Source organism: Dipodomys spectabilis, unplaced genomic scaffold (assembly GCF_019054845.1).
Source record: "Dipodomys spectabilis isolate Male_0828 unplaced genomic scaffold, ASM1905484v1 ptg000140l, whole genome shotgun sequence".
In the NCBI taxonomy this organism is placed as follows: Eukaryota; Metazoa; Chordata; class Mammalia; order Rodentia; family Heteromyidae; genus Dipodomys; species Dipodomys spectabilis.
This window is the reverse complement of record NW_024870817.1, coordinates 15,484,378-15,507,994: the sequence shown is the minus strand read 5'-3', so window position 1 is coordinate 15,507,994 and position 23,617 is coordinate 15,484,378. Positions and strand designations below refer to the sequence as shown.

Sequence of the window (23,617 nt, the reverse complement as noted above, 5' to 3'; positions counted from 1 at the left end):
CTGCTTCTACAACATCCTTGCTTACACTTTTCCCATTGTTATTTTTAGAGTTTTCAGTTACACTAAATATGATACTCAGTTATGATCTTTTGTGTTTCAGAAATAAGATTTCAAGCAATCTTCCTTCCCCCACAGAAAGTACTGTCTTGTTTTTTTTCAAATTTTTAATTTTAAATATACCTTAATATTATTTTCGCTTATTTCATACAATACCTGATTAGAATTTTTTACACAGAAAGTGAGGTTTAATGGTTAATGTCAGTCTTGCAATGTCCAATGTCTAGTAGAGACAGCCAGAGAGGTTATACCAAACAATTTATTCCCAATCTGAAAGTCTTTCCCATCTATTTTATTATGCAATTTTTAACACATCCAGCTTTTAGGGTTGGTTGAACTTGAAAAGTAGACCTTCATTTTAGCAAGAAAAGTTCTTTGGTATGTGATTTCTGGTACTAATTGAACAGAACTTTTGATGTCCTATTTGAGTACTCTTTTTTTAAAAAGAAACATTATCATTACACAAAGGAGTTGCCATTCAACAGTCTTAATTAATTAAGACAATGAGTCTTAATCATTTTTTGGACTCAGCCATGAGTTTAATTTACAATACCATTGGAAAGAATAGACTTTCATTGTAAGAATAGACTTTATTTTATTGCACTAACATAACTCTTATTGAAATTTACGTTTCATAATATGAAATAAATATCAAACATTTATTTCTAAGAGAGCCTATGTCTAGTATGAAAAACCTAGAAAAGGCAACTTTTCTCAATCAGTGTCATCCCTTTCAATATTCTCACCCATCCTCTCAGACACAAAGTCTTATCTTTTACCTTTTACATCTACTTTTACCTTTTTACATCTACGGGACTTTGGGCATGCCTTTGTTTTACACCACTACAGTACCAGATTGATATATCTCTTACATTTTGGCCAATTCATAAACATGTGTCAAGGAGATGTTGAGTGAATACATGTCCAAACCAAGTTCTGAAACCTGATCAGATTTGGGAAACCAGATTTATTTATGATATATTAGGGTCTTGCGTGAATGACTTACACGTTGTCATCTTAAGCTACTTGGGAGGCTGAGATCTGAGGGCTGTGATTTGATCTGCAAGACTATCTCCAATTAGCCAGCCAAAAGCTGAACTGGAGGCATAGCTCAAGTGGTAAAGTTATAGTTGTGAGTGAAAAACTAGAGTGGAGAGAGCATAAGGCCCTGAGTACTGGTGCACGTGCGTGCGCGCGCGCGCGCACACACACACACACACGCACACACACACACACAAAGAAGAGATAAAATGAAAATGAAATAAAATAAATGTATTAGCATTATGAGTCTGTAGCATGCAGCAAGTATCATATGGATTAACTATGCAAATGCAATAACAGAAATGTAATGAAGGCTTGTTTCTTTATGTGCATCAGTTCACCCAAGGAGACAAAAACAATAAAGGTTGGCAAGGGATAGGGAGAGTAAATATGATCTTTAAATGACCTACAATCTTCCCTTCGTTGTCTTTGGACAGTATGGTGAACTAGTTGCTCTGCTTTTAACTCATGACTGTACAAGTCATCGGTCTCGTGAGAAATCAGCTCCACCTCAATTAAAGGATAACTTAGCGACAAGACAGGCCTATACTGAGGGATGTACTGGAAAAGTTACCAAGACATTGAGATGAGGAGAGATGCTTAGGATCTTTGAAGTTTGAGTGGTGGACCTACAAAGTAATTACATTAATAAATCTCCATTTAAATATTTGATTTCTAATATAGAAAAATAAGATAGCATCCTGCTTTAAAGTTATTTATGTGCTATATCATAACATGTTAAGACCTCTTCTGCTTGGTGCCTTCTAACATTTAAAATGAGATGAATGATTAAAAGCACTGAGGTAGGTAGATAAAACAGAGTTCTTAGCTGTCCTAGCCACTTGGTAAACCAGCCCATAGAAATGCTTCTGTCTAAAGACCACCTCAGAGCCCCTTGTAATTCCCTATCTCATGATCATCAAAAAGTATTGATAAATGTACTGTGGACCAGACAAGTTTTCTTCATCTCCTGGTAACAAGGATGCTTCTTCAGAAAAATAAAATTCCCATTAATAGTGCACTCACAAATCTGTACTTAACTTCCAACTTTTGGGAGAAAACCCATAACTAATGTTTATGTGCTGTGTATCATTAATATCACAACAGAACACATTGTAGGAATGGACACCCATAGTTAGAAAAACTCTTATGAAACCACCACTTGTCACTCAAAGCTGTGTACCATGTAGGATCCCTCCTGTGGGACGGACCCTCCTATTGATCCCTCAGCTCTAATCAACAAACCACAAATTGTCCCAAACACAATTCCTTAGATCCTCTGGTTCAGGCCACTTCCACACTTTGAAACATCTCTCCACTTTCCTCTTAGTTTTCACTTTAAAATAAACCTGCGCACATTTTGCTCAATTCTCTTTTCAAGATATTAAGGACCTGGGAAGACACTGCATAGAGACCACTTCCTTGATAATGGCAAGATAATTAAAAGCACACTGGTGAGCATTGCCAATCTGAACTCTGAGTTCAGTTCAGCCAGGAGTCATTTGAGTGAGGTGACCTACAAATCTAGTTATAAAAAAATAAGATGGGTGTAATTTACAATCCCATGCAGGAGCCATGGACCATTCAGGATAGGTTTCAGCTGTGCCAATAATTATTTAAAAAGCAAAATTACATGCGTTCCAATGGAAGCCCAGCCAGTAGCTCAAGCCTATAATTGTAGCCACTCGGGAGACTGAGATCTGAGGATCGTGGTTCAAAGCCAGCATGGGCAGGAAAGTCTGTGAGACTCTTATCTCAAATTAACCTCCAGAAAACCAGAAGTAGAGCTGTGGTTCAAGTGGTAGAGCGCTAGCCTTGAACTAGAGTGCACAATGACAGTGCCCAGGCCCAGAGTTCAAGCCCCACAACCGACAAAAACAAAAAGCAAACAAACAACAAAATGGAAACTCAAATTACAAGCCAACATCTAAAGCACCTGGTCTCTTTAAATTTAAAAGATCATGTCCTATTTTTTCTATCTACAGAAGCAGATCCTATTATGAGCTAAAGCATGTAAATCAGAGATATTTTAGTTCTTTTTCTCATTTTGAGAGCTTGCTTGACATAACTTCAAGGGATTGTTTATTTTATCTCCTGGTTTCAGAGGCTACAATTCATTATGCAGGGACAGAACAGAGCACAGCACTTCTCAACAGCCTGTGAGAGAAAGGGGAATACCCCACTGGATAAGGGCAAATATATGTCCCCAAGTGACCTACTTCCTCCAAATGGACTCCACTTTGTCCCTTTTGCCACCTTCCAGTAATGCCATCACATTATGAATACATCAAGGAATTAATCCATACTCTAGGTCTGGAAATACCATGACAGACGCACCCAGAAACATGATTTAATAATCATGTTTAGTAATCATGGGCTGGCTTCGAACAATCCTCAGATCTCAGTCTCCTGATTAGCTAGGATTACGGCCACTGGTGCTTAGTGTTTCTTAATCTGATCAAGTTGGCAATCAAACTTTACCATCACCAAGAACCAGTAAAATAATACAAATGAATGGCAAAGCAGAAAAAAAGTCATTTTTTTAAAAAACAAAGTTTGTCTCTCCCCAAAGCATCAACTTTTTTTTTTAATCATTTTTTTTAAAACAAAGTTTGTCTCTCCCCAAATCATCAATCAACTCTTTTTTCCTTTTTTAGGTCAGTTTTGGGGCCTGAACTCTAGGCCTGGGCACTGACCCTCAGCTCTTCAGCTTAAGGCTGAACTACTTGGGTCATAGCACCACTTCTGCCTTTTTCTGTTGATCTGGGGCTGAGGAATCAAACCCAGGGCCTCATGCATGCTAGGCAAGCTTTCTTCCACTGAGCTGCCTTCCCAGTCCCCAAAGCATCAACTTGTAAAACAGTCTCTTGCACTTCTTAATGGGATTGAAAACCCTCCCAGCTCTTACCTCACCCAGTTCTACACTTCACGTGCCCAGGCTCATCCAGACACAAAATTGTGTGTCCAACAGCCCAACAGTGACTTCTTCTTTTTTGAGCAGTAATTTCATCTTCTGGCAAAGTCAAATAGCAATTGGAGGCTGCTTTGGGGTCCACAGCATTATGACAGTTATACCCAAATGTGAGTGCTGCTTTCGTGTATCTGGGCCTCCATAACAGAAGCTCTGCTGCCTTTAGGGATGGCGAGTCTCTGAGCAGGAGCACTCTGAGCCCCCACAATAAAGCAGACACACCTGGGAAGATTATGAGAACATTTGCAGGCCGTGCATAGTACTAAAAGCTCTGACGAATCATTCCATTGCTGCTCTAGTCGGTAACAAATTGAAGCACTTTATAAAATTTGTAGCTCTTCAATAATTTTGAATCACTTTAAAGTGCTCATGCTCCAAACCATAAAGTCTTTCTTAACCACTGCAAACATATAAAAGGCACATCATCAAAATGACAGTAATCAACTCCTTCAATTTTAGGTATGAAATTGTTCTAGGTATTTTTTTTTCTCCTTATTTTTGTTGTTCAAGTTAAAAAAAATGGTCATAAGGACAGATGCACAAAATCTCCACCTTTTAACAGCTACAAGTAATCAAATTCTATAAAGTTTTTAGATGAAAAATATTTTCTTTTAGGTATTCAAGGTAGATGTGGTGTGTGCGTGTGTGTGTGTGTGTGTTGTATTGTGTTGTGTATGTATTACAATCCATTGAGGATCCTAAGTGAACTTAAGGAAGAAGGCATTGAAGGGTGGAAAGGGGACTCTGGATGCAAATTTTTAGGAATCTCCTTGAAATAATATGTACCACATTGTCAGGGAAAGCCTCAGCTGGAATGGAGAAGGAGATGGATTATACAGCAAAAGATGTTCAAGGTTCTTTTTTAGTTGAAATAACTTTCCTATGGCTTATACTGCTCACCAAGAAGCACTGAGACATTGCTATATTTGCACATTTTCCCAGTTGTTTCTTTCTTTAAATGATTAAATGGATCTCATTCAGAATAGGTTTAAACACCAGTTTTTCAGTGAGAGTATCACACCAGACTAGTGTAATAATCTCTTCCTTTTCCTGGAGCAACTGTAATAACCTTAATGGATTTGTTCTCTGACCAGTTTTAGTGTGACTTAAATTTACTTTACTTCAAAAGCATACATAAAAATGAACATATCTGGAAGTGGAGCTGTGATGCCAGATTTGAATTTAAAAAAGATAATGAACATATCCCCACAAATTTGAAACTGTGGTGACATACATAAATTCACATCCTAGTTCATACTAGTTGGCACAATCCATCATACAGACCCTTTCTAACTGAGAGATAGCTGGGAAGTGTAGTCTTGGATGTTTGGAAAGGGTAAATACTTCTGCTATAGATCTTGGTAAATCACAATTTGTACCACAATACTCTTTTTTTTTTTTTTAAAGAAAATCCTACTATATATTAATACAGAACTTACTTTCAAATCTAAAGTGATTTTTTTTTCATGATACAACATGGGTTCGGCGTGAATTCCTCTTTCTATATTTGGTTAGTAGAATAAGGAACAGATACCTTTTCTCCTCTAAATGAAAACCTGAAGCTATAAAACAAGGACAAAACGTGAACACATTTTCTTTTTCCTTTAAGTCTTCGTGTGCTAGAAAGAGATTTGCAAGGTTATGGCTTCTTCATCCTGCCAGTAGACTGTCCTATCCGCATGGTGAAGACAAGAACAGAATTGCTGGTGTACTCTGTGAGTCAGAGAAGGAATTGCCCTTTCTCTTCCAGGTGGGAAGAAAGGCACTGCCTTCAGCACATCAAGTACAATAGACTCAGAAGCTCAGGGTAGAACACACTGAGCATAGCCCTACATCTTAACTACAGTTTAGTACGTCTAAACAAACTAATCCAACCTTCTTTTGAAAATACACAGCTGAGAAGTTAAGGCATTGTTACATCTCCTATTTGGCATTGGGGCTTTGAGCATTTCTAATGAATTTGCTTCAGACAACTTTATAGTTAGGTTTAGATGTTTGAATTAATTCAGGGGATATTTCAGTAAGAGAGGAAAATCCTTTACAAAGCAGCATTTGTTTGGAGGCCTCTGGATCCAAAACAAGGCCATCATGAAACCCAGGGACATTTCCTAATCAAGAAAGAGAACACTGATTTTTGCAAGGTTAAAACACTTGTGGAAGAGGAAAACAGTGGCGGTGAGCTGTACCTTATGAAGCTCCCTTTCAATTACTGTGCACTGAAGATGCTTTAGGAAATCACTACTATTCAAACCGCAAAGAGCTCCAGGTGTTGGCTGCTAGGGTGGGAATTGAAAACCTAGCCGGGAGCTAGCTGCTTTCCTAGGACATAGATGAAAATGTGGATGGGTGTGTTACTGCTATTTTTGTTTATCATTTTTGCCAGGATATATTTTTCTTAATCTTTGGAGGAGTACTTCATTGGCAATAGTGAGTGGATAATCAGGGCAATAAAATGCCTGGCAATATAGGGACAATCCTGAAATCAAGAATTACTTCCAAAAAAGGCAATGGTGCTTCACCTGAGACATACTGAGCTAAAAACAAACAGCCAACAACAAGAAAAGTCACATACAAACACAACTAAAACAGGAAAATGCTGATCGTTTTTAATATTCCTTTGATAAAGAACTCTCTCCATTCCCTATCTGAGCAAAGGATTATTATTATTATTATTATTTAGAGGTTGGAGAACTTGATATTTGAACAGCAATCTTGATCCCTTTCTTTTTGCTGAACAATGTAGTCCTAAAGATATCAGATGGCGTGGGGGGGGGGGGGGAAGCATCGGTGCTATGGGGAAGAGGCCCTGCTATGGTTTGAAGGAATGCACCTCCCCATCAAATTAATGTTCTATAACCTAACCAATTTGACAGTATGGGACCTTTAGAAGATGCTAGTCATGAGAAGTCCACTCTTAGAAATGTCATTAATACATTTATTAGAGGACTTGAAGCCCTTCCATCAAGCAGGGATACAGCATCTGGTTCTGCAGAGCATGCAGGAGCCAGGCATATACCTTTCAGGACACACTGTCTTCTGACACCAAAGCTTCAAGCCTTTCATCTTGGATTTTCAGCCTCCAGAACTGTGATTAATAAATATAGATTCTTTTTTGATTTCCCAAGTCTATTAAAGTTTTGCATTATTGGTATAAATGGATTAAGAAACCCTTCATAGTACATAGCAGGAGGATGGATATGTCAAAGGTCACAAGACCCACTTGATGACAGCTCCCAGTAGTTAAATCTAGAACAACATGAACTTGAAAATAAGTAGTTTTACAAACAGATAATCACTCCAGGGACAGGTGTAATCCTAGCTACTTACGGTATAGAGATTTGGAAGATCTCTGTTTAAAGGCAGCCCTGGGCAAAAAGGTTAGTGGAACTGTCTCTTAACCAACAAGTCAAACATGGTGGTAATCCTACTAATTGCAGCTAAGCAGAAAGCTTAGATAGGAAGATTACAGTCCAAGATTATGGCAAGACAAACTGTAGGACTTTTATCTATAAAATTACCAAAGCATAAAGGGTTTGGGATATATATCAAGTGGTGGAACACCTTCTCAGCAAGAGCATGGCCCAGAATTTAAGCCATAGTATTACCAAATTAATAATTTAACAACAACAACAATAATAACAACAACAACCTATAGACTAAGCAGGCGTGGACACGATAGAAGAAAGAATGAAGGTATTTTTTATTGTTTAAATTTACACCTCCAGAGAATACCTATTTATTTCAAATGAACAAAACATGTCTTTAAGAGTCAAATACTACCTTAATCAAGACATTTATACAGCACAAATAATAGTATACTAGCTACTAGGATGCAGTAATACTAGCATAGTGTCAGTTGCACAGAAATCCTCCCAGGTAAGATAATTTAAATTTGCACATCAGAAAATAATCAAGTAAACCCACTCTGGGCACCATCCTAGAAAATCTGGGTTATAGTCTCAAAATGATTAAGGCTGTGAAAGACAAGAACAGATGAAGGAATTATTCCAGACAGAAGAGACTGACAGGAAAGCAGGGAGAGCATATGCCCTCAAAGACCTGACTAATTATCCCAGCAAGATCCTACCTCTTACCTTTTCCATAAGCCCCCCCCCCCCCATAGTGTCACTAGCTGGAGATAAAGCCCCCAACACATGAGCCTTTGGAGGAGACATTTCCTATCCAAACCATTCATTTTATTGATTGTAGTGTGATTATAGAGGGAAAATTCCCTTGTTTGTCAAGAAAACACACTAAAGTATGTGTGTGAAAGTAAAGTGTGTGAAAAGGCAGCATGTGGATAATGTACTATCAGACGGTTCACCAAACCAAACCAAACCAAACATGTGCTTTGTACTGTGCTCGTAACTTTGCTGTAAGTTGGAGATAGTTTAAAAATAACTGATAGTAATCATCTTTTCCCTGATATAAATCATACAGTTATGAAATCCCAGGGATAGAGTAATAGAAAAGAAAAAATCTGTGTTTCTCCAACCTGGTTCCAGTGTTATGCGAGAAAAACAAAAATTGAAGAAATAATTACATTTTTGAGAGCTAGTTAACTGCGGAGGTTGAAGGACAGCCTCTCTGAGAAAGTCATCTTTATTTTAACCATGCAAAGATGCTTTCAATTGAGTGGGGAAGAATAAATGTGTGTTTTGGGGGGGGGGTTGGGAGTGTGTAGATGGCAGGACAGGAAGAGGTGGGCAGTAAGAGATCACGAGTAATGGTGTAATGGTGTAAAAAACAGTGGATAAGTAAAGAAACTAGGTTGCTCATGATGACCACCATCAATCCCAAAGAATGTTAAAGTGCAGATATCAATAGGAAGGGTAAGCTTCTCTGCCAATAACTGAAGTTTAGGATTCTCAGAGAGTCACTAAAATGAATTTATTGAGAAATCATCATTACTATTAAATACAGGAAAAGTAATTTAAACTCTGAAGGAGAAGTATGCTATAACTCCTTGACTTTAAGTAGCTCCTTCACTCAAAGGAATTCAACATATTTTGATTTATGAGGCTACTTTTTTTCAAATATAGTTAAGCAGTTCAAATTGGGGCTCAAGGCAGAACTCAGAGGTAGAACACTCACAAGGACCTGGGTTTTAGCACCAGCACAGGAGGGAAAATAGTAATGGCTCACCACTACTATACTGTTATTTTACACTGGGGGAAAGTATGGCAATCAATGACTTACACCAATTTGCATAATTCTATGTGTGTGAAGTTCAATCACTCACCTGTTTTACTCAGTACAAACGTAGTATTACTTCATTTGATTAACTTCAGCTTGTATTCCCTCACTGTAACTTCACTGTTTCTATTCTTTTCCAACCCTTTATTTTCTGATGACTATTATATTCCTAGAATTTTGCAGACTTGTCCATTTATACTTCATTCCCAAACTTCTCACATCACTGTGGTATGATAAAAGGTATGAACCTTCGACTCAAAATTTTCACATACAAAAACATTAGCTTGAAATTCCCAGATGTTTGGTAAGCACTTTCCTTTCCCAAGGTACCCTAGATTACGATCCCTCATCTTCTATTGCCAGCCATGCAGAACTGAAATAACCTAGCAATGATCAACTTTCATTGATCAACTCTGAATCACACTGATTATTCCAATTTTACCTTCATAATGACGTTGTATAAAAGGTACCAATGTCCTTATTACATACCAGAAATATTAATGCCAAAACTCAAATCTCAGAATAAAAAATGATCCTTTAAAATATATCAATTTAGCTTCATGAAAAACATATAAAAGTGTCCTTATATTTCTAAAGAAGAGCAAACAGTCTTATTACATTCAGAAATTTGACTATGAACTCTGTTCTTAAGAGTCTGTGTTCCTGGAGCCTAATATTTACATAAAATTTAAATAAACTTTAAAACAAACTTCATCTATATTTTAAAATAAATTGTTCAACAGTTTTAGATTTACAGAAGAAATTGTAAAAATAGAAAATTCCATACACCTGAAACCCATTTTCCCTTACTATTAACATTTTATATCATTATGGTATATTTATCCAGCTAATGAAACTGCACTGATACATTTTTATTACTTTAAGTTCCTACTTCCTTTTCGTTTTCCATTTAATCCATTATCCTTTGGTTCTACTCCAGGATGGCTAGTAAACACCATTCTACGTTTAGTTATCCTCCCTCCTTAGTCTCCTATTCACTCTACATGCTTGTGAATTTCCCTGTTTTCAATTATCTTGAAGTTCTGGGAATAAACTGGTCAAGTGTTAACTAATATATCTCTCCATTAGGAATTTTCTTCTATTTTTCTCATGTTTGAACTGTGTCATAAGGTTTTAAGATGTGGATCACAGAGGAAAAGTTCAAGGATAAATATAAGAACATATCGTCACTGATGTTGTCCCTGATAACTTGGCTATAGGGATGTTTTCCAGGAACCTTCATTGTAAAATTAATTTTAGTTTTCTTCCTCTGTATATTGTACTTTTTGTAAGGAAGTTACTATGCCTGTCACAATTTTGCAGAATGAGGAGTTAAGCGCTCCTCCTTGAGGATAGAGTATCTATATAAACAATTTGAAACTTGCTATAATTTTGATCTTAAGGATGCCCCAATGTGCATGGTTAACCATTCCGTCCCCAAGGTGGTATCACTAAGAGGCAGTAGAACTTGAAGAAGTCAAGTTTAATGGGAGGTCGTTAGGTCACTGGGGTTTGCCTTAGATGGGGATTCTGTGATCAGAATTTCTTCTCTTCTGCTACATGGCTGTGAGTTTTGCTCTACCATGTGCTTCCTCATATGAGGAGTGGCCTTGCCACAGCTCAGAAACAGTGAGGCCAATCAATCACAGACTAAAGGCTTCAAAGTAGCGAGCAAAACTTGAATGAGGTGGTATAGATGAAGTTAGCATGAAGTATGTATAGATGAGGCTGAAGCAGAAGGCTAGGATGCATAGTGAGACCCTAGGAAATGTTCTGAAAAACCTAAAACTCATACTGCCACTCCTGGGTATATACCTAAGGGAATGTACTTCAGCAAACAGCAGATGTTCCTATATGTTCATGTTTATTACGGCACAATTCACAAAAGCCATATTTTTGAACGAATGGATAAAGAAAACGTGAGATCATGTTCAGTGAGCTAAGCCATGCTCAGACAAATACTACATGTTCCCTTTCATATGTGGAATCTAGATTCATGAATAAATACAAAGACTTGAGTCTTAACAGAGAACTATTTAAAAATATAATTTTATTGTTATTAAGGTGTTGTACAGAGTTGTTCCCATTTCATAAGTTAGATAATGAGTACATTTCTTTTTTGGACAGTGTCACCCCTTCTTTGACTTTCAGTTTCCCCCTCCCAACCCTGACCACAATTTACATAGGTCATTTTTTACATAGTGTCTACTGAATGGCATGATTGCACTTGTTCACCCAGAACTAATTATTTTGGTGGTGGTGGAAGGGCTAAGGAAGACGGGAAAAAACAAGAGGTGAAAAGGATTAAAGTATATTGTGTACATGTGTGGAAATATCATAATGAACCATTATCTTGTACAATTAAAATATATAAGTATATATATTTTATAGATTATAGATAGATTTTATGTACAAATACACGATTCAGAGTTAATTATTACATATTATAAGGTCATGGTACATAGGCCGAGGCAATCACTCCATCCCACTTCCTGAGTCCTATGAGAAAATTTAAATCAGTTATGTGATACAGAATATCAATTCTGTACTGTATAGATACAGATAAGAATTCTAAATTTGCCAAGAGCAATATAACTGCTCTGAATATTTAACATGTAAATACTATTTATATTCAGATACGTACATATAAAACGATTAAAAGTCTGAACCAAAATTATATGACAAACAATATCAAATCTTGTAATTATATATTTGTGTGGATGATGGCATGGCTCCAATATATTTTGACCTATTCACCTACAATCATCCACCTTTGTCCTTCCACAACTTTCAATCATTCCACAAACATGCATGTATAGATTTGTGTCTGTGTTCACTTATTTCCTTATCGACCATTTACGAAAGAGTACATGTGGTACATATCTTTCTGAGCATGGATTATCTCACCAAACATGATGATCTCTAATTCTGTTTTCCTGCAGATGACATAATTTAACCTTTTTTTTTGTAGCTGAAAAATACCTCATTGTATATGTGTGTGTGTGCATGTATGTGTATATTTTCCATTCAATCCATAATTTTGTTTTTCTGAATTATGTTGCAATAAACATAGGTGTGCAGGAACCTCTATTAATGCTGATTTACATTTTGTTTATATGTCCAGGGGTGGTACAGCAGAACTACAAGATAGTTCTAATTTTAGGTATTTGAGGAAAGTTAGTAATTTTTGTATTTCCTAGATTTATGCTATCACAGGAATGAGTGTCATGCTTTGAAAGATTGTACGGTGATGCTTTAGGTTTCATGACACATAAAGAGCAAAGAATCTTAGAATAATGTAAGAACACCTCTCCTCCAACTAATTAATTAAAAATAATTGTTAACCTTTGTTTTCATCGTTGCTCTATAATGTAGTGGAATCTCTTAAGACCAGACTTATTGATCATTAAATTTAAGAGCAAGCAGCATATCTCTTTAAGTTTAAACTGGTTGATTTATGCTGCTGAAAATAAAGAACTTTTTTTTTCAAAATTTTTTATTGTGATTAAGTGGTTATGTAATTTCCCAAATTTCACAGCATTGTGGGCTAGTGATGCTCAGTTAAAGTCACAAACACATTCTAACTTTCCTGGAGCAAACTGTCTATCACAGTCTATAACATTTATGAGTTCTGTGAGCTTTGTGATACAGTTTTCTTCCACACTGGGTGGTATATACATTTCTTTTGTCTTGCATAGCATCAGCTGTTCCCTGATAAAGAATTCTTAAAAGACGAATTAAAACATCATTTTTTCATGTTAAGTCCACTCTACCAGTGTGTGTCTGATAGCCCCAATCAGAATGATTTAGATTTCAAATATAAAATCAGATTCACTTTGCTTTTTCTTTTAGGAATGGGTTATCAGAAAATTAAATGTTTAAAAACATTTGCAGTAAAACACTTTCATATACAGTTTCATTAGGTTTATATGGGAAATAAAACTATTTTGTCATATACTTATTAATAGCAACAATTCTTATTCTCCACACATAATGGTTATATAGAAAATAGCACATGATACGATTCCATATCGCAAATGTTTACAAATAGGACATGATTCTGCACGTTGCATGTAGGCAAAGATGCAGTAAAATCTCAAATCCTGAGAAGTTCTTTCACGCTACCTACAGTCACTGCTACACCACCCAGATTCCCAACAGCATGCTTGCTTGGTCTGCTTCAGTATTTTGAATAAAAGTGTTTTGTACCATGTGTTTCTTAGTTTCAATGCTTGTGCGATTCATCTAGTTTGTTGCACATGATGGGAGACTATTTCTTCCCATTGTCATATAGTCCATATGTCAAACTATCTTCTGCTGTGACTCACTGTGGGAAGTAGTGCATTATTTTGTCTATCCCCAAGTCTCATTTCTTATTTATTTTCAACTTAGAATCTTTACAGGCCTGAGGGCAATTGGTTTTCAACATTCCTTTCTTCTAATATATTTATCAGGCAGTAGAATCAAGATTGTCCGGCCTTATGAAGAATAAGGAGAATCAGTTTGGTTCTCTGGATGGTACCATGTGATGGGTATTATTATCTCTTCTGCTGCTAGGCAAAATTCACTGCTGAAGCTATCTGGGTCATATGTTTTCTTTCTGAAATAGTTTTCAAGTAATGGATATATTTTAACAGGTAGAAGACTACTAAGACCTTTTATTTACTCTTTTATTTTATGCTGCCTTTTTTAAACAAGTATGTTCTTTTAGTCTAAATCACCGAAGTTATATAAATAAAAATTTTAGTGTGCACTATTATGTAAGTTTTTAAAGTTGAGTGTATTATTTTAATGATTCACTCAGGTTTTGTATGATTTGGTAATTTGTTTCTTTTGGATGAGTATTATTGTATCATATGTATCATGATATATATGACATATGACATATTTTTCTACTACATATCATGTGATACATGATATATATGATAAATACATGAAATATATGATACATTATATGATACAATCCTAAGTGAAAAATAATATACTCATCTATACACACACACACACACACACACACATCAGTGTGGTCATAGATTTGATGGATTTCCATTCTGAAGCTATTGTAAATACAAGTTCTATGAACATTCTTTGTCAACAATTGTAGGGTAGGTATATATTTAGTTCCAAAAAAGTGACTAGACCTTTTTGTAAAGTGGGTGAGTAATTTCCAAAGTAGCACTACTACAAACTACGAGTTTGTAGTTGTTCCATACTATTGTATGGAACATTTGATATCACCCTTTCTACTTTTAATCAATTCAGGGGCTATATATAGGGGTATTCATTGTAGTTTTAATGAGCATTTCTCTGATGACTAATGATATTGAGTGGCATATCTTTTTTTTGTGTGTGTGGTTGTGAGGTTTGAACTCTGGGCCTGGGTACTGTTCCTCAGCTTTTCAGCTCAAGGCTAGTGCTCTACCACCTGAGCCGCAGCACCACTTTCAATTTTCTGGTGGTTCATTGGAGATAAGAGTCTCATGGACTTTCCTGCCCAGGCTGGCTTTGAACCTCGATCCTCAGATTTCCTGAGTAGCTAGGGTTACAGGCATGAGCCACCGGCACCTGGCTGAGTGGTATATCTTTTAAAATATGAAAATTAGAAGCCTATCTCTCAGTAGACTCTTAGAGAAAACAAATTTTTTCTAACCAGAATTTAAAATAAGCAGCTCACTTTAAATAAAAATAATTGGGGCAAGCACAATTTTCTGTTTTGTAAAAATAAAATCTGCAGAAAATGTCTGAAACAAAAGCTAACAGACATTAAGCAGGTAGTGTAAGACAGGAAAACAAATGAGGTGAAACCTTTGGTTGTTCTATCTTCCTGTGCTATCCAAGTCAGGGAAGAACATAAACAGGGTCCCTTGGTCTCTCTGAGAAGCTGATGATGTAAAGGGAAGTAGATTTCAAGAATTAGACCTGACAACAAAGCTGTGCAGCAAGAATTCTAGACAGTGTTCCCTCACATTCTTAGCTCAGTTCTAATCAATACATGCACTTGAGGAATTATCCTGGAAGAATCATCAGAGAGGAACATGCAGAAAAATCCTTCAAACAGATGGAATAGTTGAATTCGTGTTCCCATCAGAGTTAGAAAGCATGGTGTGTGTGCATGTGTGTGCATGTATGCACGTGTGCGCATGTATGTGTATGCACGTGTGTGTGCACACGTGTGCATGCCAGTCCTGGGGCTTGAACTCAGGGCCTGGGTACTGTTTCTGACCTATTGTGCTTAAGGCAAGTGCTCTATCCCTTGAGCCACAGCTCTACTTTTGGCTCTTTTGGTAGTTAACTGGAGGTCAGAGTCTCATCGACTTTGCTGTCTGGACTGGCTTTGAACCTCAATCCTCAGATCTCAGTCTCCTGAATAGCTAAGATTACAGGTGTGATCCACTGGTGCCTCAAAAGCCTTTCAATATACGTAGTATTAGGTGGACTACTCAGGTGCATTATCTCAGTAATGAGTAAACATTACCACCAAATTCTGGGTGGAATTTGAAACTATTTCCTAAATTTCATAGTAACTATGCTGTATCACTGCACAAACTCAAGAATATTTAAAGCAACAGAAAGAATCTAGGACTCAAGATGTTTCCCACTTATAGATTTAACAAATGCAAAAAAAGGAGGAAAATATGGCTTGATCAAGAGGAAAATCAACTAATATAAGTTCTAATATGATATAGAAGATAAAACCTGTAGACAAGGACAATGAATCTTCTATGATAAATATTCTCTAGTTCAAGAAGTAGAAACACAAACATAATAAGGAGAGTAAGGGAAACAAAAAAAATTCAAGTTCAATTTGAACAGATTTTTAAAAAAGTTCAAGGTGAAAAATTCACTGGATGAATTAAGTGCCAATGAAAGAGAGAGAGAGAGAGAGAGACAGAGACAGAGACAAAGACATAGAGAGACAGAGACAGAGAGACAGAGACAGAGAAAATATGAAAGCAGTGATTAAAAAAAACTGTCCAAACACCAAGTAGAAAAAAATAACAAAAAAAATTTGCACAGAGCAAAAATGACTGGTGAGACAACAAAAAACCAAACCAAACAACCCCCCCCCCCAGATTCTTTTATTTCCTTAGAAGCCAGCAACAAATATAACTAAATACTTATAAACATCATGTTTCTAATTCTCAAATGGAATGACAAGACCAGAGAAGTGCTGTTCCACTTAGTGACCTTGGTAAAACAAATTCACATCTGCTAAGAACTTACATTTTCTCAAGGAGACTGAATACTTAAAGAGGCAAATAAAACTATTACCAAGTTTACTCCATATGTGGGATCATGTAATTGAAAGCCTTTTATGTTGTATCTTAAGAGGTGCCTTTCTGAACATTAAAAAAAATCCTAGGCACTTATATGAATCTAACACCCTTTCATTTCAACATTCTTTTGCAAAAAGTTGCCAATAAGACTGTTGTAAAACCCAGTACACTGTAACCATATTTCTGTCTTTATTTGGGAGAAAGAAATGAATTATTCTTTAACTTGGCCTGAGATAAAAAATCCAATGTTAGCAGATCTCCAGCAAGTCCAAACAAAACTCTATCAAGGACCATAACAAATAGCTAAAGGTTGAGCTTTCTTCCCCCCATTTTGTTCGTCAGCTGTTAAGAAGCAAATCTGAATTTCTTGTCCATTCTTCATTTTTTTGTACTCCCTGTATCCTAAATATAAGTCCCTATGTCTCAATTTTGCAAGTATTTTACACGAAGATGTTATGTACATTTTCTTAACAGACTTCCGGTTTTTTTTTTTTGGGGGGGGTTGGTAAAACTCTAAGTTCCTATGAAAATTATCTTTAAATTTGTTTTTTTGTAGTTAATACTTTGTGTTCTTAGAAATCAATACCCATCATCAAAATTACTAAATTATTCTTATGCTCTCCTCGTAAAATGTTATGGTTTTTAGTCAGGTGCTGGAGGCTCATGCCTGTAATTCTAGCTATGCAGGAGGCTGAGATCTGATGGTCATGGAGCTAGCCTAGGCAGAAAAATCTGTGAGATTCTTTATCTCCAATAAACTACTCAGAAAGCTGGAAACTGAGCTGGTACTCAAGTGGTAGAACACTAGCTTTGAGCAAAACAAGCTCAGGGACAGTGCCCAGGCTCTAAGGTCAAGCCCTAGGTCCACCTCCAACCCTTGCCCCAAAGTTTTAGCTATTACACACTTAGCTCTTGAATAAATTTTGTGTGTAGTATGAGGTGGAGATTGAGGTTAGCATCTTTTCCTTCTGTGTTCTTTTGATACCTTTTCAAATAGCAGATGGGGCATGTATGTTTTCTTTTTCCTTTTTGTGAAGGTAGTGGGGCTTGAACTCAGGACCTTGTGTGTTTATTTGGGTTTTTCTGCTCAAGAGTGGCACTCTATCACTTGAGCCTCAGCTCTACTTCCTGGGCTTATTTATTCTCCTTCATTAATTCATCTATCATTTAGAACACATCTTCAAATACTTTTTTGCTTTTTCATTTTGAAAATACTTTGGGTACTCTTCATATTTTACATTTCCAAGTAAAATTAGATTATCTGACAGATAAAAATAAAAAATAAAATTTAAAATATTTGTCTGCCATTTGGCACATTATGCTATTCTAGAGTTTTGCAAATTGAGCATTTGCAATCTAATCTTTACTGAAATAAAGTGTAAATAAAACCAAATTAAATTAAAAGCCTTTTAAAGAAATTATAAAAAGTGGCCTTAGGAGATTATATTTGTTATATGTATTAGCAAACACTGAATATTTGTTTCAATGACTATACTCCTTTCAGTACAATCCAAATGAACATGGGAATATATTACACTGCCCATTAAGTAAATTTCTTTAGGGCTGGGAATGTGGCTTAGTGGTAGAGTGCTTGCCTTGAGCAAAAGTTGCTCAGGGACAGTGCCCAGGCTCTGAGTTCAAGCTTCAGGACTGGCAAAAAAAAAAAAAAAAGAAAAAGAAAAAGAAAAGAAAATTCCTTTAGTGATCTTACTGCTAGGGAAGTCCCAGCAATCAAGTTTGTTGCTGTTTTCTACCAGTAAATTTTCTCTGGTAGCAAGTACCTGTAACCCCAGCATTTATCCCAGCGTTTGGGAGGAAGAGGCAAGAGGATCATGTGTTCATGGCCAGCCCGGGTTTCAATAGTGAGATTACCTTAAAACAATACAAGCAACTCAAACCAAACCATTTAATAATTACTTTACACTACAGCAGAAGTTCAATGGTAACAGAAGACAAACATGAAAAAAGTTACACCTTGTTTTTCCTACCTTATTAGGAAAAAAATAGTGAAAATATTCACCACACTAATAAAGGTAAATGTTGCCCATCTTTAGTGTCTCTGTGAAAATTTTCATAGCATATAACCAGGTTGACTTATAAAACCAATGCATATGCATAATGAGTAGGCATCGAAAGATAAGGATCTATGACTACCTGAGACACTGAGTTCAACTCTGAGGTTTTAATTTGATTCTTTAAGCCTGCCCAGGCTCTTTAAAGACAGAGAACATACCACATTAAAAAATCCCGTAAGTTTTATTTTGCTGGATAAAGCCACATATCTTCATAGAATATTTTCAATTACGTGATAGCTCAGAAAGTGTGTATGAATTCAGAGAATGTTGAGACCTTCTGCTTCCCAATACTGAGAATCTAAATCTTTCATGTGAAAGAATAGTATCTATCCAGTGAAGTTTCAATGACAGATTCATAGCGAATTCTACTTATTGCTTCCTGGACCTACCAATTCCATTAACAGATGAATATCTTTTCTGAATCATAACTCCAGAAGAAACAACACTATTTTACCAATGGCATTCATACCAGAAAAATAAGACAAAGAGCCCATAATGCTCATGTGCTTTGCTAGTCTTATGCCCCATGACTGAAATTATGGGGGAAATACCAAAGACACAAATACTAAAACAAAATTATATGCTTCCCATTTTAGACAAATCAAGGGGAGTAAAAGAGAGAACACAGCTCTGATTTTCATAGTTCTAAAAGTGGAGAAAGGAAGCAAATCAACAGATTGTCAAATACAATATTCAAATCACACAAACCAAGATTTTCCTACTTAACATGATAATACAAATAATTGGCTTTTAAGTCTATTACACTGATAAGAGTTCAATAAAAAAACAAAAGAATTCTATAGGCTTAATTGAGGAACATTAAAACATATAAACTCTTCTTCAATGGAAGAACATAATTTATGGCACGCAAACAACATAATTAAGCCAAATGGCTTAAGGTGGCTGAGATCTGAGGAGGATTGCAGTTTGAAAGCAGTCCTGTAAGGAAAGGTCATTTATCTCTAATTAAATGCCAAAAACCAGAAGTGGAGCTGTGGCTCTAAATGGTAGAGCACTAGCCTTGAGCAAAAAGAGTTCAGGGATAGCATTCAGGCCCTGAATTCAAGGCCCAAGACAACTGGAAAAAAAAAAAAAAGACAAGATACTTAAACCAGTTTAATCTGCTTGTAATTAAGTTTAGGCAAATCCCCCGTTTTGTTTGTCCAATTTCACAGTGTACTTTTGATATGGAAGTACATGTGATTTCACATATGTAGTAGAAAGTATATGTTACTTCATAATAATGAGTTATGTGCTTTTCCTGATAGTACTCCACTATACAAACTTCCAAACTCAAAACAACTTTTAACTTGATTTTTAATAAGAATGATCATAAATATCAGGTATGATTCTTTACAAATCTAACATATCTGAATGTTCACGTACAAAATAGATGTCAAACTCTGGTATTATCTCCCTATCCACCATTGTAGTGATGCTGATATACTGAAGATACATGTGAAATACTTCTTTTAAAAAGGCATGAATTATCATTGGGTATATTCACACTTTATTTCAATTTAGAGTTTTATCTAATTAAAGCACTACTTATTTAAAAATATCAAATATTTCCAGAATATTTAAATCTACATTAGAAGACATGAATTTGCTGCATTAAAATTATTCAAATGAATATAAACTTTAATCTGTGAGTGAAATTCCCAAAAAAGGGCTTCAAACTTGCTTTCAACAGTGGAAATAACACTGAAACACAATATACAATCTATATGGAGCCATATGGAAGGACATTTGTTTATTCATTTAAAAAAGGAAAGGAAAAAACCCTACTTATCTCTTATATTTATTCCTTTTATAAGCTTAATATTTCAGTTTGGATTTTATATATGAAAAGCTCCAAAAGGAATTTAACATTTTTTTCCAGCTCAGTTTATTTTTTTCATCCAAATTACCTCAATACTAAAAAAAATTTAGTATTTAAATTCTACAAATTTAAATCAAGTCCTAGTTATCAGTAGTGAAAGTGGTTTCATGTGGCTCATGTCTGGAAGGTCTGCAGGGCATGTACTCTCTAAACAGCTCTCTGTAATTGAGATACACCTTCAGCCCTTTAAGACTGTGATTTTTGAATATGATAGAAAAATAATTTTGAGAGATATCTTCAAAGCATTTACAGTATTTTAAGTACTTTTACACGTGTGCAACAAATAAATTACATGCTCTGCTGAACTTTCAAAATGTATTTTAATCTCATTCCAAACAGAAATAAAACTTCTTGGTACAAATACATCTCATTCAAAATCATTTTTTTCACATACATTCAGCAACATAAAATATTATAAGAATCCAATAGTTTCACCATTTATCCCTCAATATATTATATATTTAATATATAATACAATACATACAGGTAGTCAGCAGGATTACGAAGAAATTTCTTAAAAAGTCTGATCAGTATTGATAAATATTTTTAGACTATTGGAAGAATTTAGGATCATAGAAAGAATAAAATATAGCAGGCCCAAAACTAACAGTAAGATTGCAAATGTTCATATGGCCAGTTATTTTTAAAACAACTTTCAAGTTGGGTAGAATACATATTCTTGCTACTCTCAAGCAACAGTACTTGTGGTATCAAGCATGTAAATCTCCATTAAAAATAACTATGCAGCTTTCTTTACTGTAATATACAGTAACTATCTATTCCTTTCTGTTGGATTTTGTGGTTATATGATAGTAACTAGAACATTACCAACAGTTGATTTTAGTTCCTTTCCCTCCCCTAAAGCATGGCTCAGTTTGGAGATTGTTCTATAGATAGCCACTATGACTATTAACAGTACCTTAATACCATTAAGAGCAATCAATAACTGGAGACAATATGAGAAGTTGTGAAGACTGCTGGAGGTTTCTACTGTAAACCAAGGTAATCAGAAGTATTACCCCTGCAGATAGCCCTCTCACATTTGTTAATACAATGAGTTAAAATTCCAATGCCACAGTGTAACAGTTAACAATCTATCCTGTGATTTTAAATATTATAACATTAATTCACCCTGAGAATACAGAGGAAGCATTTAAAATAAGATTTTCTGATATGTTTCGTTTCTTTTTTTCTTTGTATTTACTTTCTTCTGGTTTTGTGTCAGGCCTTCAATGCTGACACAAGTATAATATTTATACTTAAAAATGTGACTTGGATATCCTTTCCTTGTTGACTGAGATTCATGCCACAGTCAGATACTGGTGATAGAAAAGCCCAAAAAGGCTTGTAGAAAAGAGGCAAGCAGCAATCCACCATGTCAGAAATGACAAAAGTCCTCGAAAGAGAAGAGGAGTGAAAATGTTTTTTAAGCTGCTCAGCGCCACTGTTATTTGCGTAACAGTTACCTTCATCTTCCCATCAGTAGATGGCAATTCAGAGTAAACAGAATTGGAGGCAAGACTATTATCCACTGGCAAGGCAGAGATTGGTTCTGGATAAATCCCCCAGGAATGATTACCTAGAAAATTCAAGACACAAAACTTGGTAAGTTTATTCAGTGTTGAAAATAAAGTTAAATAATAGTATTTTTCTATCTACTTAAACACTTGACTATAGTCTCTTCTCATCAGTGAAGGTATACACAAAAGCAAAAAGTCTGACATACTTTAATTAACTGTAGTAAAACCTGCTAAGATATTAAAAACAAGTTTTTCCTTGTATAAGACATGAATCAACTACAGACTCAACAGTTTCTTAGAAACCTTTTCTACCTCTACAGTATCAGAGTAAATTTCTTTCTTAGAAACTATGATTTCAATATAAAAAAACTATTAATAACTCTTAGAATTTTTTCATCATATACTTTCCTACGTTGCATAGGATATGAGTCATGTAATTTACAACTGAGCTACCTACCCTTTTACGTTCTATATATTCCTAAAGGACATCTGCATCTATCATCAGCTCCATAGTATCAACAAAGCCTACCAAATAATGGTTTTAGTTTCTTTCAGTGTCTTAAATCGCATGATGGTAGCTCCTGATCTAAGCAAAGGGAAATGATCAATGCAATAATGATTGCTCTTGGGTACTACTACTCAGGGACTTAACAACTTAGTGAAGAGACTTGTAATAGAATTTTGTCCTTTCACTGAAAAATCTCTATCCTTTCAACACAAGTTTTCTAAAATCAAACCCATCTGAGGGCTTGGTATTTGTCTAAGTTTACAACTAGCTTGTAGTAATCTGAATGTTAAGACACAAACCCTTAAGTCATTCTCTCTAAATAAAACTAAGATTGGCAGTACTCATTTATGCTACCTGGTAAATTAGGGAATTACTTATAATTCTTAAAAGCATGAAGTTATATCATATGAACCTGAGTTTTCAAAATCAAGATGAATCAACTTTTATAGCTAAAACTTCCCATCCTTCTTCTTAAGACTTTTAAAGAGAAATATTGTTACAAAGCATATTTTTTTCAAATAACCAAAAACATTAATTACCTTAATATCATTAAAAGCAATCCATAACTGGGGAAAATATAAGAAGTTTTAAACACAGCTAAAGGTTCCTACTGTAAGCCAAGGTAATCAAAAGTATTATCCTTGCAGATAGACCTCTTGAAATAACCAAGGTAACAGTAACTTAAAATTCTAGTGCCAGTGTCAACAGTAATCTATTCTGTGATTTTTAAATACTGTAACATTAATCCACCCTGATAATACAGAGGAAGCATTTATTTGCTTTCTTCTGACTTTTATAGAAAACATTTCCTAGTTGCCAGTGCATACATACCTAGTGTTTTCAAGAGTAGAGTTGTGTGAAGCAGCATTACCAGAGGTGCCACATACTGCAGGGCTATGACACAAAGGTAATAAAAGACTCGAGCCACCTGCAACCAACAATATGTGTGACTACCCAATATAGTTGACATGTTAGGAATAAAGTTTCATGTAATTATCAAATTGAAACATTTAAGAGTTAAGCAGTCCTTTCAAGGGAAGAAAACTAAATATTATTAAGTGTGTGCTTCATTATAAATATGCCCAAATCT

The 23,617-nt window shown here is 35.5% G+C and overlaps 1 protein-coding gene across 5 annotated transcripts in view; it reads right to left on the bottom strand.

Moving 5' to 3' along the window:
* Positions 1-20,800: 20,800 nt before the first annotated feature.
* Tmem161b (transmembrane protein 161B) overlaps positions 20,801-23,617 on the bottom strand; it is a 61,701-nt gene continuing 58,884 nt past the window's right edge. For all 5 annotated transcript variants that reach the window (XM_042690805.1, XM_042690804.1, XM_042690806.1 and 2 more), the window contains 2 exons: positions 23,359-23,455; positions 20,801-22,078 (listed from right to left, as the gene is read on the bottom strand). In XM_042690805.1, the coding sequence (XP_042546739.1) occupies positions 21,801-22,078; positions 23,359-23,455 (375 nt within the window). In that variant the 3' untranslated portion in view covers positions 20,801-21,800. The remainder of the gene's footprint in view (positions 22,079-23,358; positions 23,456-23,617) is intronic.